The following is an 18,531-nucleotide window of genomic DNA, read 5'->3' on the forward strand; positions in this document are numbered from 1 at the left end:
AGGCATCCCAAGAAACCCTATTTTTAATTTGATGGTTTTTTACATTTAAATACTGCCCCCTTTTTTGGTGATAATCTCAGTTTAGGGGTTCACAGCATTTTTTCAGTTGTAATTCGGAAAGGTAAATGATGTGTTCTTATTATACCTGCTTTGCTTATTTTATAGTATTAAGCTGTCTTTTGATTCAGGCCATTTAACAGCTATTTGGAAAACCTAAGAATGATTTAAAGGAGACCCTTCTGTTTCACAGTTTAGCTCTTCCCAAGGAATTTTGCTACTTAGTTCCAAGGTGATAGTTATTTAGTTACTTACTTAGTTCCAGTGGTTTAAAGGAAACCCTTCTGTTTCACAGTTTAGCACTTCACAAGCAGTTTCACAAAGTGCTAGTCACTTAGTTCCAAGTTAGCATCATTTATATTATTACAGATAAATATGATTTCGTGGGTATATGTAATTTTAGTATTAATGATAAAATGCCTGGGAAATGAGAGTGACTTTTTTTTTTTCTTTACCATGAAATGCTTGTGTTTTTAAATCATGAACGGATCTAGTTTGGTACAAGGAAAGTTTTGCTATAGCTTATGTGTATTATTATCTTTGGAGAGTCATAGTGTTTTTTTAAAATTTTATTTATTTTAAAAGATTTTATTCACTTATTTGAGAGAGAGACAGAAATAGTGATAGAGAACATGAGTGGGGAGGAGAGGGAGAAGCAGGCTTCCTTCTGAGCAGGGAGTCCGATGTGGGGCTCGATCCCAGGACCTTGGGATCATGACCTGAGCCGAAGGCAGATGCTAACCAACTAAGCCACCAAGCTGCCCTGAGTCCTAGTGTTTAAAGCTTCAAAGAGAATCTAAGTTATGTGCTTTATCCCTAGGGGTGTTGAGCTAAATGAAACCATATTATAGCATCATAACCAAGTAAGTCACAAAGTTGGGTCCCAAACCCAAATGTGTGCTATCCACTCCACTATACTGTGCACAACTCTGGCTTCTAATGTCTGTAAAGTACTGAAGCTGTTCATATTTTGTCCAAGCTTGGCCCTTATTGAAGTAATTAGAGTTTGGAAAGATCTTGTAATGGCTTGACCCAGACACTTATTTAGGTGCAGAGTTCAGCCTCCCTAGAGATGCTTTTGGCTCCTGGGCCTAGTGCCGTTTGGATCTGCAGCATATTTCCTGAAGCCTTTCCCAGACAAGCAGTAGTCTTCCCACCAGCTTCTGGTGCTAGAGCGCACAAAGCTAACAGCATTCATCTGAAGATACTGCTAACTCTTTGTTGTTTTTTTGAAATCCATCTATCAGTGTGTGTATGAAGTTGGGGATGGGGGATGGCAGCGCTGGGAGTTTTGGATCCCTGTGAGGATGCCAAGACATCTGTTCCCTTTATGTTTGTCAGGATGTGATTAGAGTGCTAAATCAAAGTGAAACAAGAACAAAAAATACCTTAAGGATACTCCTTAAGAATTTTTATTTTGATGTTCTATTTTAAAAATCATCTAACTGAAATTTTTGTAGGTATTTGGTAATAGAGGTTTCTGATGAGTGTATAAGCAAATTAATAAGTATTAAAAAGCTAAATCTGGCGTCCTCCTTCTTTTCATATGTACCATTTACCTCTGCACTTAAGCAACTTTTAAAAGATGGCATATTTTTTCGTTGTGTGCTTCAGATTAGAAAAGGCTGCTCATATTTGTTTCACGTTCTTTGAAAATGGCCTCTAGATTCTTTTTTTTTTTTAAAGATTTTATTTATTTATTTGACAGAGATCACAAGTAGGCAGAGAGGCAGGCAGAGAGAGAGAGGAGCAAGCAGCCTCCCTGCTCGATCCCAGGACCTTGAGATCATGACCTGAGCTGTAGGCAGAGGCTTTAACCCACTGAGCCATCCAGGTGCCCTTGGCCTCTAGATTCTTACTTATTGTTTATAATTAAGGCTGAGATGTTGCTGGTTTTACTTAAGCTGATTTCATCCTTTTTATTTTGACCAGGTAGGTTGGTTGAGGTGGCTAAACAGCAGAAGTGGGGGGTGCAAAGTGTTATTCTTCACCGACATTTGTGAAATAGGATATCATACCTGTGGGTTTTTTGAAAGTGTTAAGATTTGATTAAGAAGCCTATTTTGATTTGAATAGTGAAGCAGAGTGGAAATGCTGTGTTGGACTTTTTACATTATAACATCCCGATTTGTGAATATTCTCCAAATACCGCCCCCTAGGATATTTGTTACTTTTTATAATCCTCAGAGTTACTAGACATGGATGTTATCTGTATAGAGGTTATATATTTAAAAAATTATACTACTTGAAATATTCTTTTCTGCATGTTTTTTGAGATATTTCTAAAATACTATACTTTGTTTCTTTTCTTTCCCACTCACCTCACAACTTTTGCTGAATAAATGGACACTACTAGCTTTTAGCTAAAGAATGGGCACGGATTGCATGGAGCACTGGGTGTGGAACAAAAATAATGAATACTGTTATGCTGAAAAAATAAAAAATAAAAAAATTAAATAAAATCTTTAAAAAAAAGAATGGCAGTGGAAAATAGCTCTAGAGCACAGATAATTATTTGATCATTAAATTTCTATTTCCTGTATATTCTTAGTTATTAAAACAACTTAAAGACATGTTGTTTTAGTCTTTTGGGGGTGTCTCACGTGAATATTTTCAAAATGGATCAATTTAAGATTTTCATTGCTATTATTGATAAGTGACATGAACACGGTACTGGGATTGATTATAGCACGGCACTTCTCTGCCTTAGTATTTCTGGTCTTATCCTAAATGAATCATCCCTAAATGGGGACTTGAACTGAGATGAAGTATTAGGTGTTTAGTAATTGGTGGGTGGGTTAAACTAATGATGAGGTAGGCAGATCCAGGAATCTCTAACACTGTTTTATGAAAGGTGAAACTTTGGTTCCCAGTGGTTTATTTTGAAAGAACATGTAACCGCTAAGTTGCAGAACTAGTGCTGGCTGGATCCAGGGCTTCCGACTCTTTCTCTAGGCTTCTCTCTATTATGCCCTGCTGGTGTGAAGAAGGATAGATGTCTGAGGGGAAGTTTCATGGGCTGTTAATTCAGGAACTCAAATTCTCTGCTTGTTCTTTTATTTTGATAATTTATGCAATTATTGGCTTATTTGCCTTTTTTTAAAAATTTCCTTTGTTATAGTTATGATTCACCCGTGTCCATGTGATAAGACTCTCTACTTGAAGTTTAGAGGTGATTTTTATAAATCGATGAGAGAACACTAGTTGTGAATGATTTTAGTAATAAGGTGTTAAAAGCATGAGAAGCATTTGTAGCTATGAGCGTTCATACCAGTTGGTTGCATGGTACAGAGGAAAGTGGTTTTTGGATTCCAGTTTTAAAATGAAATGACTCTTTTAACTTATTGCCAGCATGGTCTTCACATGCAGCAATTAGTCCATCTGGGCTTAAATGTTTTGAAAACAGTATTTTTTTTTTTTTTAAATCTATTCCACCTTGTCCCCTTGCTTCAAACTATGTATTGTGTATATATTTAGTACAATGAATCTCTACATTTGTTTCTATCTTAGAATATAAATTTAGGCAAGAGTCATCTTGTTATCCGGTGCTCAGTACATCATAGTCTTATGTTTGTAGACATGAACATATTTGTGAAGATAATTTAATTTGTATTCTTTTGGAAGACTTCTAGGCATGTATAGTGGTATAGCTAGATTTGTGAATAATTTACACTTGGATCCGTTTGGTGAGAAAAAGCTTGCTGTAATTTCAATAATTTCAACTTTTTTTAGAAAAGAATTTACATATACATCTTCGTGTATCTCATCCAAACCCATTAAATTTGAGCAAATCATCAAGAGGTAACATAGGAAAGAATCTCCTTTCCTCGAATAAATAGGCAAATAACGTAGCTAGATAGTAGCTGAGTGGAAAGTAGAAGGTAGTAGTAGTTCTAAGATTCAATTTTCTGGTTTGTTAAACTGTGACAAGTATAATAAAAATTAATTGGTGAACTATAACACAGTTATTTGTATAGTCATAATTTTTCTTTGGGAAGAAATAAGATTAACACTGTCTTCCTTTTATCTACCCGAAAGAATGTTGGGATATAATTAGATTAAATTTATTTGCATAATGTAAATATAAATTTATGTAAAGTTGATTTTATGAAGGTGAAAAAAATTGACTTATAGAAGAATACCTTTATTCAGGTGAATGATTGCTGAGTTGCAGCCCAGAACTTTCTTGTGATTTTTTTTTCTTTTCTTTGCCCTCTGCTTTTAGCTTTTTCCTGAACTTGTGCATCAGTATCAAGTTTTATATTATATGTGTGTGCTATAAAAGATACATAATGATGAGATAAAAATAAACCAAGGCGGGGGGGGGGCGGGGGGGGGGAAGTCAAGACTGGTTCATTGTAAAGGTGGTAATTAAAAAAGTAAACATGAAATGTAAACATAAAAAATTACTTCAAAATTATGACATAAGTATGGGGAAATATTTTATATTAATCTCTGCAAGCCATGTGTACATCTGGATGGTCATTCTAATTCTTCTGTGGATGCGTGCCTATAGCCAATGTGGTATGTTTAGAGAAGTGTCACTTCCTCTTAATGATTCTTCCATTTCATCCCCAACCCCACCTGGTAAAGGTAACTAACTTCAGTGTTTTCTTGTCTATTTTCCTTCTGTTTATTTTTGTCATGATATCAGATATATGCATTAATTTTTTTCTATTTCTTATATATATAAAATTTTAAATACATATGTTATATACATATTGTATATATAACTTATATGTTATAAATATAATTAAAAATTTTTCCCTTTCTCATATATGTGTGTCATGAAGGTAATTTTTTAAAAATTTTAATTCCATTATCATTAACATACAAGGTGGTATTAGTTTCAGGTGTACAATATAGTGATTCAGCAATTCAATACTTAGTGCTCATTAAGATAAGTGTACTTTTATTTATTTATTTATTTATTGAGAGCAGGAGGAGGGAGGGGGAGAGGGAGAGAGAGATTCTTAAGCAGGCTCTATCTCATGACCTGAGCCGAAAACAAGAGTCGGATGCTTAACTGACTGAGCCACCCAGGCGCCCCCAAGATAAATGTACTCTTAATCCCCTTCAACTATTTCACTCATCTGCTCACCCACCTCCCCTCTTGGATGGAGGTAGAGAATATAATGCTAAGTGAAATATGTCTGTCGGAGAAAAAAAATTTATGTGGACTTTTAGAAAAGAATGGATGAACAAAGGGAAAAAAAAGAGACAAACCCCAAAACAGAACCTTAACTATAGAGAACAAAAAGATAGTTACCAGGAGATTTTTTTTTTTTTTTTTTGAAGATTTTATTCATTTCTTTGACAGAGACAGATAAGAAGTAGGCAGGGAGGAAGGCAGAGAGAGGAGGAAGCAGGCTCCCGGCTGAGCAGAGAGCCCAATACGGGACCCAATCCCAGGACCCTGAGATCATGACCTGAACTGAAGGCAGAGGCTTTAACCCACTGAGCCACCCAGGTGCCCCGAGAAATTTTTTTTTAGTTAAAAAAATTTAATTACGCATGTATCAGCTTATTATTTTTCATAGTTGTATAGTACTTTTTTGGTGTATGAACAGTAGTTTATTCAGCCAATCTCCTGGTTGGACATTTAGATAGATTCCAGTATTTTGCAGTTACAAATAATCCTTCACAATGAATAACCTTGTGCATATATATTTTTGCTTTGTGTCAGATGTATCTTCAGGGTAGATTCTTAGAAGTAAGATTGCTGGGTCATAGGGAACATACAGATGTAGTTTTGTGAAACAATGCCAAATTCCCTTCCATAGGATTATATCATTTTTCATTCCCACCAGCAATGTATGACAGTGGGTACTTTTTCACAGCTTTGACAACAGAATATATAGAGTATCAAAGATAAAGCCAAATACTAAATCAAAGTTTTATGGACAGATTTTTAACCCCTAATATACTGTTGAAATAGGGCAAAGAATCCACTGTGAACCAGGCTCAACTTCCATTTGTACAGAGGTGACTGGGCGTTTTAAAGGGAGAGGGATGAGGCGACGCTCAGAGTCAGGGAATGAAAAATTACAGAAAACAGGAAGTGGGGGGTTAGTCCCTGTGAAGCCCATCTTATTACACTTTTCTTCAGTCTAATTGCATTGGCTAGTACTTTCAGAACATTGTTAAATAGTGGTGGGGATAGTGAGCATCCTTGTCTTGTTCCTGACCTGACTGAAGTAGGTATGCTGTAGTTTCCTTATCTTAAAGAAATACCATCCATTTTAGTTTTTTTAATGAGTTATTATGAGGAACAGCTGTTGAATTTTGTCAGAAGGTTTATTCCAGTATCTATTAGGATAATCATTTGGTTTTTCTTGTTAGACTGTTAATATGGTGAGTTATATTAATAGATTTGTTAGATTGAACCATCCTGCCATTCTTGGCATAAACCCAACACAGGTAGTCTGGCTCCAGAGCTTACAACTCCTTTATTTTAGTACTTCCTAGTTGAATTTCAGAAATTTGACATGTTTGCACAAAAGTGAACTGAGCCATACAAATTTGTGTTTTTATTAATTGCTTGATGAATGTTTTAATATGCACAGAGCTTAGAGGAGGGCAAGGTCATTATGGAGAGAAAAAATGTTTTGAAAGAGAGAGGACCACTACCAATATGTGCTCATTTGCTGTATAACTTATTTCTACTAGCTGTTTACTTTGGAGGGCTTAATATATATCCGTCTTACTAGCCTTTCAGTATTTTATCGGCATGATTGGCTATGATAGTTTGATTACAAAAGGAAGAAATGCTACGAAATCTCAAATGATGAACCAAATGCTCCATTATGACAGAAAGAGCAAAATGGAATGGAGGTATCACTCTCCCTACAGAAAAAAAAAGGGCAGAGTAACAAGCTGGTAGTTTATACAAAGGATAGAGGGTAAAAAAAATCTACTCATTTTCATTAGGGAGATTTGAGACTACATATTGTTTCATGGCCATGTTATGTAAAACATTATTTTCAAATGTTATTAATAGATATGGACTATCTATAATATCCTTGTGATTTCTAGAATTTAGGGATTGTCAAAGGTACTTAATTTACATAATGACATAATGGATTGATTTCCTTTTTGCAAGTTGTGATAATTTTTAAAGGTGACTTTTCTCATTTTCTTCAGCATGTTACACCAGACAGCTATATTCCATGCCTTGCTGACCTGTGCAAAGCACTGTGGGAAGTTATGCTCAGCTATTACAGGACTATGGAATGGCATGAAAAGCACGACAGTGCTACTTCTGCTTCTGGTAGGAAATTATTTTATTTTAAAAACAACTATAAATATGTCATATTTCTGGAATAAGGACAAAAAAAAAAGGGATAGCCATTTCAGGAACTTTAGTGACCCATAGGTTAAATGTTCACTAAAGAAAGTCATTCAGCTTCTATAAAAGCTCCATTACTTTCAGGGATTAACTGGCCCAAAGGTCTTCTTAAGTGATAGATACTACCAGTTTTCATGAATATGTGATGATGGCTTTAGAACTAAATTCTTAACAAAAGGGCTTTTAAGAAAATTAATTGCAAACTAAGTAAGACACTGGCCTGTCCAATTTCCTGTAAAATTAATGCTAATGTTTAAAGTCTGTTTGCTAATTTTCAAGTTGTACTCATAAATCTAGAGTCTAAGAATTAATAATTATACTTTTCTGGGGTGCCTGGATAGCTCAGTCAGTTAAGCGTCTGCCTTTGGCTCAGGTCATGATTCCAGGGTCCTAGGATCGAGCCCCATGTTGGACTTCCAGCTCAGCAGGGAGCCTGCTTCTCCATCTGCTCCTTCCCTCCCCTTCATGTTCTTCCTCTCTCAAATAAATACATAAAATCTTTAAAAAAATTTTTTTTAAAATTATACTTTTCTTCCTATAAAAACACAGCAGGACTTAAAATTTCATAAAAACAAGGTTTTAAAATAGTAATCTTGGAATGGAAAACACAACTTTAAATGATTATGGTATAATCAGCTACATAAAGAACAAATCTTTGAGCAATAATATTAACTAGACATATTTAAATTACTTCATTTGTATAGTTACATATCTTAAGTGGCTATCCTTGAACAATAGATTAAATATTCAAAATATGTTAAAAAGTGAAAAATGTTTTTATCAGCATTCTGTTTAATATGGGAAAATAAATTACACTGCACAAATTTTTTGTGTTGCATGCAATTTAATGTAGCTAGTCAAACAAATTAGTAACTTGTAATTTCTGAGGTGCTTGATTTCTGTGTTTGGATGGGTGGAAGAACACAATTCATATTGTAGGATTCTGGTAGTATACAAGACGTAAGTTTAATATTTGTCTTGACTCATAAGAAGCTTATAAATATTGGTAGTAGATATAGATAGCAAGAAATAGCAAAAAATAGCAAGAGGAAAATTCTGTAGAAGGATTTTCATCCTTTTAGAAACACTGCTGGGGGAATGTAAAGAAGGGGAAAGAGGAGAAAGCAGAGAAAAGGAGTGGGCCCTGAGCCAGGTTTCTAGGCCAGACTGTTTTTACCCAACTCCTGTATTCTCATCCCTCTACTACCTCTGTGAGCTCAAGAGACACCTGGCTTCAGATTTTGACTCCCATTTTCCAAAGATGAGAATGTGAAGAAGGTTATCTTCTCCAGGCCTCAGCTTCCTTCTTAAAGTGGGACGTTAAAAAATCAAAACAAACAGTTCCATAGGGTGGTGTAACGCATCTACCTGAAAGTTTGCTGTCAAGTTTAGGGGTAATGTAAAGTGCTTACACTAGTTTCTGTTGATACCAAAGGAAATGGGTCAAGAGATAACGATGATGATGATGAAATGTCCACAGGCCTTTTTTTTCTTTTTCTTTTTTTTTTTTTTTTAAATCTCAGGTTACTTAGGGAATTGCTGGGCTTCCTGGGACTCCAGACCTTCACAAGTTTATCCTGTTTTGGCAACCTTTATTTTTCTCTAGGTGTGGAAACTGTTAAGACATTGCAACACCTCTTTTCCCTTTTCTAGTACATTATTTAAGGAGAAACCTGAGAGAAAGTTCGGAACAAAATTAATATACACCTTAGATATAAGAGTTTAGGGGATGATACGTATTCATCATAATGAAGTTTGCTTTTTTGCTGCAGGCTCACAGTTTGCAGGAATTGTTTTGTATATGTGTGTATTTTTCATTGGGGTGTACAGTCAAACTTAAAATACTGTTTGAGCCCTGTATACTTAGTGCTCTTCACTATGATTCTTTGACCTGATTCTGGGTATCTTAAGAATATTCAGGACTCTGATTAGCTTAACATCTGACAATATATTGAACTCAAAAAAATCATTTGTTCACCTGAAATTGTTCCTTTCATATTCACATTAAGGAATACAATTGTAGAAGTCAGTAATCTGAACCTTTTTCTTCACACAACTTCATGAAGGTGATAGGGTCTCATGATGTCGTCTGCTGTAGTTCAGTAGTGATACTACTGGTATCCTAACACTCTGCCATTCTAAAAGAAAACTCTAAAGCTGTCATCCAGGTGCACTGCCCTGAGCTGCTGGGTCCCTGATAGCCAGGCCATACAGATAATAAGGCTTAAGCTGTAGAAGCGGTCAGAGGTACAGTAGGCATGAATATGGGGTCTGGCCTATGCAGGGGCCTTTTGCTGGTTACCAGTGCTTACCCTGCTAGCCTAAGATGAAATAATATCCTCAGTTGTTTTACACAGTTTATTCACAAAAAGGCATAATCTGTTTAATATAAATATATATACATGTATTTTCAGTTGTTTTTAGGGAGAAATTTGTTTTCGAGCAGGTCATGGCTCTCACCTGTTGAATTGGACATTGTTAGATTATTTGTCTGGAATGGATAAGACTATTCCGGATCATGAAAAATGTAAAGCATGTGCATCATTACCTTACTGCATGAGCAGTTCTGCAGTCTGTACTCTTGTTAACATGCAAATTAACTGAAAGTTAGGTTAATGGGTCCAGTAATGCCCCAGCAGTAGGCAGTATAGAAGTCACTGAGAACCCCATCTCTGGGATCACACTATTCAACTTGGAATCCCAGCTCCAATTGCAATGTACTGAGTGGTCTTAGGTGTAAAATACTTAACATTTCATCGTCTAATTTTATATATCTTATCAAGTGCTTTTAATCCTAACACCTATTTTTGACATTGTTTTGATTGTATAAATATTGAACATATTTTCTATATTTTACATAGGCTTACAATATATGAGAGTTAAAATGATTTCTTTTTTTTGGTGGGGGGGAACAATGTTGTGAAGCAAATCTGAAATGTGTATCCTCTTTTATTTTCAGAAGGGAGTAATATGGGTACTGAAGAAACTAATTTCGATCGTGGCTACATAAAAAAGAAATTAGAACATGGACTTACACGAATATGGCAGGTTTGGGTTTTTTAAATTATTTTTTTACAAAAACAACAGAAAGTTTCATGTCTAAGCTGTTTTAGAAATTCAGTGTTTGAATTTTCTGTACTTATTTGCATTCCTATAGAGTTAATTCTGTGTTAGTTTTTCTTTGGACTAAATCTGTCCTTTAATTTCTTTAATTTAGCTCACAGTTATATTTGACTATAAATCTTTTAATTTGAAAATCACCATTGGAAATATGCATAGATTTCTTTAATACATTTTTGCTTTTGGTGTCCTAGCAAATGTATGCTTTCTTAAAGAAATTGCTTTCTTATTGAGATACTCTATTTTTATTTCATTCATTTGTGTTTTCTTTCCTTTTCTATTAATTTTAGGAAAAGGATAACTAAATAGGTAACATAATTGGGCTGAAATCTAGTATAGAATGAAAAAAAATTTTTCTCAGCCAATGACTTTTGTTCTTTGAGGGCATCTTATGTATTTCTTGGCTGAACGTACCTTCTTTAACTTTTCTTTTGCAGTTTAGTAGGATAGTTATCAGATAAATTTGTTAATTTGTTAAAATTTATTATTTCGTAGATAAAGTGTAATTTCTTTGAAGATAACTCTTTTTTGTTCTTTATGGACTGCTCTTTTGGATCATATGATAACTATTTTTAATTTTTTGAGGAACCTCAATCCTGCTTTCCACAGTGGCTGCATCGATTTACATTTCTACCAACAGTGCACAAGAGTTCCTTTTTTTCACATCCTCAACACTTGTTATTTCTTGTCTTTTTGATTTTAGCCACTCTGACAGTTATAAGAGGATGCCTCATTATGGTTTTGATTTGCATTTCCCTAATGATTAGTGACATTGAGCATCTTTTCATGTGTCTGTTGGCCAACTATATGTCTTCTTTGGAAAAATGTCTACTCAGATCCTCTGCCCATTTTAATTGGATTATTTGGGATATTCGGTGTTGAGTTGTATAATTTCTTTATATATTTTGGGTATTAACCCCTTAAAATTTTACATAAGCTTACAATACATGAGAATTAAAATGATTTTTTTTTGAAACAAAAATGTTGTGAAGCAAATCTGAAAATGTATCCTCTTTTATTTTCAGAAGAGAATAACATGTATTTGCAGATATCTTCTCCCAGTCAGTAGGTTGCCTTTCCATTTTGTTGATGGTTTCTTTCACCATGTAAAGTTTTTTATTTTGGCCTAGTCCCAATACCTTATTTTTGCTTTTGTTTCCCTTGCCTGAGGAGACCTATCTATAAAGATGTTAATAAGGCTCATGTCCAAGAGATTATGGATTCTGCTTTCTTTTAGGAGTTTTATCGTTTCAGGTCTCATAGTTAGGTCTTTAATCCATTTTGAGGTTTTTTTTTTTTTTTTTTAAGGTGTTATTTATTTGAGAGAGGGAGAGGGATGAGCAGACTCTGTGCTGAGCACAGAGCCCAATGCCCAGCCTGATCTCAGGACCTGGAGATCATGTCCTGAGCTAAAATCAAGAGTTGATTGCTTAACTGACTGAGCCACCAGCTGCCCCTATTTTGAGTTTGTTTTTGTGTGTGGTTTAAGAAGGTGGTCCAGTTTCATTCTTTTGCATGTAGCTGTCCAGGTTTCCGAGCATCATTTATTGAAGAGACTGTCTTTTCTCCATTGTATATTTTTGCTTCCTTTATCATACCATACAAGTGTAGGTTTATATCTGGGCTCTCTGTTTTATTCCATTGATATACGTGTCTATTTTTGCACCAGTACCATACTGTTTTGATTAGTACAGCTTTGTAGTGTATCTTGAAATCTGGAGCTCCAGTTCTGTTGTTTTTTTCTCAAGATTGCTTTGGCTTTTTGGGGTCTTTTTTGTGGTTCCATACAAATTTTAGGATTATTTCTTCTACTTCGGTGAAAAATGCTGTTGGTATTTTGATAGGGATTGCATTAAATCTGTAGGCTGCTTTGGGTAGTATGGGCATTTTAACAATATTAATTCTTCCAGTCCACAAACATGGAATATCTTACCAGTTGTTTGTGTTGTCTGCAGTTTCTTTTGTCATTGTTTCATAGTTTTCAGAGTAAAGGTCTTACACCTTTTTGGTTAAGTTTCTTCCTAGGTATTTTATTCTTTTTGGCACAATAGTTAAGTGGAATTATTTTCTTTCCTTCTTTTTTTTTAAGATTTTATTTATTTATTTGACAGAGAGAGAGATCACAAGTAGGCAGAGGCAGGCAGAGAGAGAGGGGGAAGTAGGCTCCCCGCTGAGCAGAGAGCCTGATGTGGGGGTCAATCCCAGGACCCTGAGATCATGACCTGAGCCGCAGGCAGAGGCTTAACCCACTGAGCCACCCAGGCGCCCCTGGAATTATTTTCTTAATTTGTCTTTCTGCTACTTTGGTATTAGTTTATAGAAATGCTACCAATTTCTAGGTATTAATCTTGTGTCTTGCAACTTTACTGAACTCATTTACTACTCCTAGTAGTTTTTTGGTTGCATCTTTAAGGTTTTCTATGTATAATATCCTGTCATCTGCCAGTGACAATTTAAGTTCTTCCTTACAAATATGGGTGCTTCTTCTTCCTTTTTCTTGTCTTATTGGTGTGGCTAGGACATCCAATACTACGTTGAATAAAGTAGCAAGAGTAGCATCTTCATCTTGTCCCTGATCTTAGAGGAAACGCTCTCAGTTTTTTTTTTTCAACATTGAGTATGTTAGCTGTGGGGTTTTTATGTATGGCCTTTATTATATATTAAACTACTTTTTATTTACCATTAATTGTGTGTTTGGGCTGACTTTTTTCTGAATATTATGTATACTGGAAAGGGAAATCTCATTAAGTATACATTTAAAGTCAGATATGAATTGTTTCTGATTTAATCTCCTGATTTAGTCTCCTACTAATAGACACTAGTCATACTTAATTGAAATTGTAGAATCCATGATAGAATTTCTGGTAACTCAGTGTGCTTTGAAATATTGGCTTGGCATTTTATATAGTCGGTTTCCATTCAGTCTGGCAACTTGATTTCATTCCAGGTATAGGAAAATCTGCTAAATAGGAGAGTTGTTTTGTTTTGTTTTGTTTTTTGTAGGATTGTATTTATTTGTCAGAGAGAGAGAGGGTGTCAGTGAACACAAGCAGGGAGAGTAGCAGGCAGAGGGAGAAGCAGGCTGTCCACTGAGCAAAGAGCCCAATGCGGGACTCGATCCCAGGACCCCAGGATAATGACCTGAGTGGATGCTTTACAGACTGAGCCACCCAGGTGTCCCTAAATATGAGGTTTGGTAAAGCTATTCTCATTTAAGCATTTGGCCAGTTAATGGAAGTGATCATGCTTTTGAGTATAGACTATTGTGTGTAGGTTTCAGGCTTTAAAATATCTTCATCTCCATCACTCCAAGTCTCCTTTGCCCCCCACCCCGACCCAATTCTCAATAGTTCTAAAACAGTATTTTGCATACTTTAGGAACTCATTGAGTCTTTTTTTCTTTATATATATATTTTTATTTATTTATTTGACAGATAGAGATCACAGGTAGGCAGAGAGGCAGGCAGAGAGAGAGAGAGAGAGAGAGGAGGAAGCAGGCTCCCTGCTGAGCAGAGAGCCCGATGCTGGGCTTGATCCCAGGACCCTGGGACCATGACCTGAGCGGAAGGCAGAGGCTTTAACCCACTGAGCCACCCAGGCGCCCCAGGAACTCATTGAGTCTTAATTGAAAAAATAAGGCTCAGTACAATTGAAAAAAGCAGAAACTCTGAAAAACAAATGTTTTTTGATAACACATTCAGCAGGCAAAACCTGACCTGATTTGAATTCATTTAGTAGCAGAACCAAACCTGTATTGTCATTAAGTTTTTTTGTAGTATTTATCACATTAAAGTGAATATTTATATGTTACAGGAATATTAATGTGTTTTATTTTGGGATACTGCCTTAGACCCCACTTGTGGGTGTTAAATATATATGTTATATACATTTCTAACCATAATACATTTCTAACATCTGAAATGTTGAATTCCAAACCACAAATTAGCATGTGACAATTGTATACATTTATTATAAATTTATTATAGAGATAATGAAAAGTGAAAAGCATAAGAAGATAGCTTTTTTTTTTTTTAAAAAGATTTTATTTATTTATTTGACAGAGAGAGATCACAAGCAGGCAGAGAGGCAGGTAGAGAGAGGGGAGGAAGCAGGCTCCCCGCTGAGCAGAGAGCCCGATGCGGGGCTCGATCCCAGGACCCTGAGATCATGACCTGAGCCGAAGGCAGCGGCTTAACCCACTGAGCCACCCAGGCGCCCCAGAAGATAGCTTTTTTAACGTAAAAACTAAACTCAAAATCAGAAAGACTGATTTTTTGATATGAAAATTTTTAGAATATTTTCCATGCATTTAGAATCAAAAAGAAAATTTATAAGAAAAGTCATATCAGTTGTACAATTTGGCAGACACTGTGGATTTAAGAACATGTTGGTGAACCCATGGTACTTGACCTTTTGGAGCTTACAAATCAAACTATATGAAAGTCTTGATATTCCAAGATTTTTATTTTCATCTTTAAATATTTGATATGTAAGAAATTATTCATATTATTCTTATGCTTCTTATTTCTTTTTACTATAGAGCATTGGGATTGCAATATTTCTACTTCTTGTGAATTTGAGATTTTCTTTACATCCTAGAATGTCATCCACTTTAAAAATTTATGCCTGAGTATTTGGAAAATAACCATGTATTTCTTCTTTGTGGTAGGAGTTAAGTTCTATGTGTATATTAAAGCAAGCTTATTATTAGTTGTATTATTCTAATCTATATCTTTATTTTTTCTTTGTTTCCTTGGCCTGTGTAATTCTGAGGGAGGAGTTTTAATCTTCCAGAAGGATTGTAATTTTGTCAGGTTTTTATTTTATTTCCAATGTTAGCTTTTGCTTTTTATACTTGGATGCTATGTTGATTGATGCTGCAGTGCTAATAACCACTTTACCTACCTTCTTTGTATGTAATTCCCTTCATTAATTTAAAAAAATATGTGGTTCGGGCGCCTGGGTGGCTCAGTGGGTTAAGCCTCTGCCTTCGGCTCGGGTCATGGTCTCAGGGTCCTGGGATCGAGTCCCACATCTGGCTCTCTGCTCAGCGGGGAGCCTGTCTCCCCCCCCCCCTCTGCCTGCCTCTCTGCCTACTTGTGATCTCTGTCAAATGAATAAATAAAATCTTTAAAAAAAAAATATGTGGTTCTTTTGACCTGAGGCATTTTGCTGTGAATTCTAGCTTGCTTTATTATTATCATTGCTATGTTTATTTTGTTCATATTTTCCTTTGACTGTCCCTTTATTTTAAAGGCTTTTAGATCATGTTTTAATTGTGTCTTCTATAAATGTAAAAGAAATATTTTTTTGAGAGAGAGACATTATCTTTTAATTGGGCAGTTCAATCTGTTTATATTTTTATTGGTGTTTAATTCATAGTTCTTTAATTATTAGAGAAGCTGAACGTTTAAAAATCAATTAATTATTGATTTGTGAGTTATTTGCTCGTTTTTTGCTTATAGGTTCTAAATGATGTATGTGATAATGAGTAATTTCCTATGTCATTTGTCAATTTTCACTTATATTCAATATGCAGATTATCAGCATTTTTATGAGATCAGATCATTAACCTTTATCCTTTGTGACTTATGCTACATTTCTTCTTTTTTTTTTTTTAAAGATTTTATTTATTTATTTGACAGAGAGATCACAAGCAGGCAGAGAGGCAGGCAGAGAGAGGAGGAAGCAGGCTCCCTGCTGAGCAGAGAGCCCGATGTGGGCCCTGATCCCAGGACTCTGAGATCATGACCTGAGCCGAAGGCAGCGGCTTAACCCACTGAGCCACCCAGGCGCCCCCATTTCTTCTTTTTTTAAAAAAGTTAAAAATTCCTTAATTTTTTATTCCTGGTACCACTACCACTGTTTACAGGGCTATATACCTGATGTAATGAAAAGAAAAAGAAAAAGCGATACGAGATGAAAGACTTCAGGAATGTACATCTAATTGACACTACATTGCATTAACCAATACCTGCACTTCATTGTAAACTGTGGCTATGACAGTCCTGAACAAGCAGGCTTTCCTGTTTAAGCTGCAGTAACTTTTCTGACTATGGATCTTTGTTCCTTCTGTGGCAGATTTTTACAGTTCCTCTAAAGCATTTGGGACGACTGTTTCAAAGTAATCTGCAGCTTTCCTGACAACTCCTTGCTCTCTCTCCTACTACGATCTGTAGTCCTTTTCTTCTGAATTGTTTTAGAACCTTCTGCTTCCATATCTACCACTTTTACCACCAGATCCATAACCATCACCATAGAGACTGCCCAGGCTTCTTCCACCAAAACTGCCTTTTTCACCGAAGTTTCCACCACAATACATAAAGTTGCCAGATCACCTCCACGATGTCTTGTGATCCAGCAGATGGCATTTCTTGTTTAGAAAAGGCCTTTTTCACTTCAAAGTTTAGCCCATGAATAGTGTGGTATTTCTGAACAACAATTTTATCAATTCTATCATGATCATCAAAAGTTACAAAAGCAAATCCCCCTCTGCCTATCTTCCATAAATTTTGTGGTTTCAATCTTGCCAAACATTTCGAAATTGTCTGTCAAATTATATTCTTCTGTATTAATAACCCCAATCAAAGTTTCCTTCACTGTGAATTGGGCACCAGGCTTTACAGAATCCTCTCTAGAAATAGCTCTCTTTGATTCCGGTAGAGGCCCATCAACCTTGTGTGGTCAGACACATGTTCTGCATCCACCTGTTCACAAGTATAAACCACATAACCAAAACCCCAGAAACATTTTGTTTGCGGGGGAGGGGAGTCTCTCATCACCACATGATCTGTAAGCGTGCCCCATTTTTCACAATGTTCTTTTAAACTGTCATCTGTAGTTTCAAAGCTCAAACAACCAAAAAAAGTGTTCTCTTTTGTTTCCTTTGCCTTTGGAGACATATCTTGAAAGAAGTTGCTGTGGCTGATATCGAAGAGGTTACTGCCTATGTTCTCCTCTGGGATTCTGATGGATAAGGGGAGTTAGAGAGAAGGGATTTGGGGGAAATCGGAAGGGGAGGTGAACCATGAGAGACTATGGACTCTGAAAAACAATCTGAGGGGTTTGAAGCAGCGGGGGGTGGGAGGTTGGGGGAACCAGGTGGTGGGTATTAGAGAGGGCACGGATTGCATGGAGCCCTGGGTGTGGTGCAAAAACAATGAATACTGTTATGCTGAAAATAAAAAAAAATGTAAATTAAAAAAAATCTTAAAAAAAAAAAAGTGTTCTCAACTGCTCTGGTTCCTTTGGATCTTGGCCCTCCTTCCCTAGTGGCAGTGGCAATGGCAGTGTGGGTGGGTTGGGCTGGTGGGCGACTGGGCAGCAGTTTTACCTGTTTTGAGACCAGATTCGCCTCTTCCTACTTGAGTTCAATATCTGTGCTACATTTATTCTTAAAATACTTCTTCCTGTATAAAGCTCAGGTTAACATTCATCTGGTAATTATAGATATTTATCTAAACTTTGTATTAATTGCTATATCCCTAACCCCTAGAGTACTGCCTAGAACACTTAGTAAGTACAACACTTAGTAAAATATTTTTGCTTTAAATTGCATTAATTTTTAATTTTTTGCAAACATACAAAAACAGTTATCTAATCGATTTGTATGTCCTTTGATATGTGATCCAAAGAGAGGAGAGAGGAGTTTTTCCCCCCAAATGTAGTTGTTTTTTCCTCTACTACCTTCTGAATAATCTTTTTTCTTGTCTCTTTTATGTGTGGTGCTTCCTTGTAGCAAGGAAAGAGGAGACTCTGAAGGTAGAGAGAACCAGGATTCAACTCTTAGCATTGTTATTCTTGGGGCATGTGAACTTAGGCAATTACTTGACCTGTTTTCAGTTTTTCTTCTCTTTGGAGGATAATAAATGCCTGCTCAACAGAGCTGTTTTAGAATTAAAGATAATATATAAAGTTCTTAGTATAATGCTGATAAAATATAAACAGTCAGCAAACCGTAGTTTTTACTGTTGATCATTAAGGTCTTGTGTATGTACTAGCACTAG

At 35.8% G+C, this 18,531-nt stretch overlaps 1 protein-coding gene across 1 annotated transcript in view; it reads left to right on the plus strand.

Moving 5' to 3' along the window:
* Nucleotides 1–18,531, plus strand: part of VPS50 (VPS50 subunit of EARP/GARPII complex) — a 128,686-nt gene that overhangs the window by 48,792 nt on the left and 61,363 nt on the right. The window contains exons 13-14 of the mRNA XM_047694559.1: nt 7,201–7,327; nt 10,365–10,453. Of these exons, the coding sequence (XP_047550515.1) occupies nt 7,201–7,327; nt 10,365–10,453 (216 nt within the window). The remainder of the gene's footprint in view (nt 1–7,200; nt 7,328–10,364; nt 10,454–18,531) is intronic.

The sequence above is a fragment of the Lutra lutra genome, chromosome 11 (assembly GCF_902655055.1).
Source record: "Lutra lutra chromosome 11, mLutLut1.2, whole genome shotgun sequence".
Classification (NCBI taxonomy): Eukaryota; Metazoa; Chordata; class Mammalia; order Carnivora; family Mustelidae; genus Lutra; species Lutra lutra.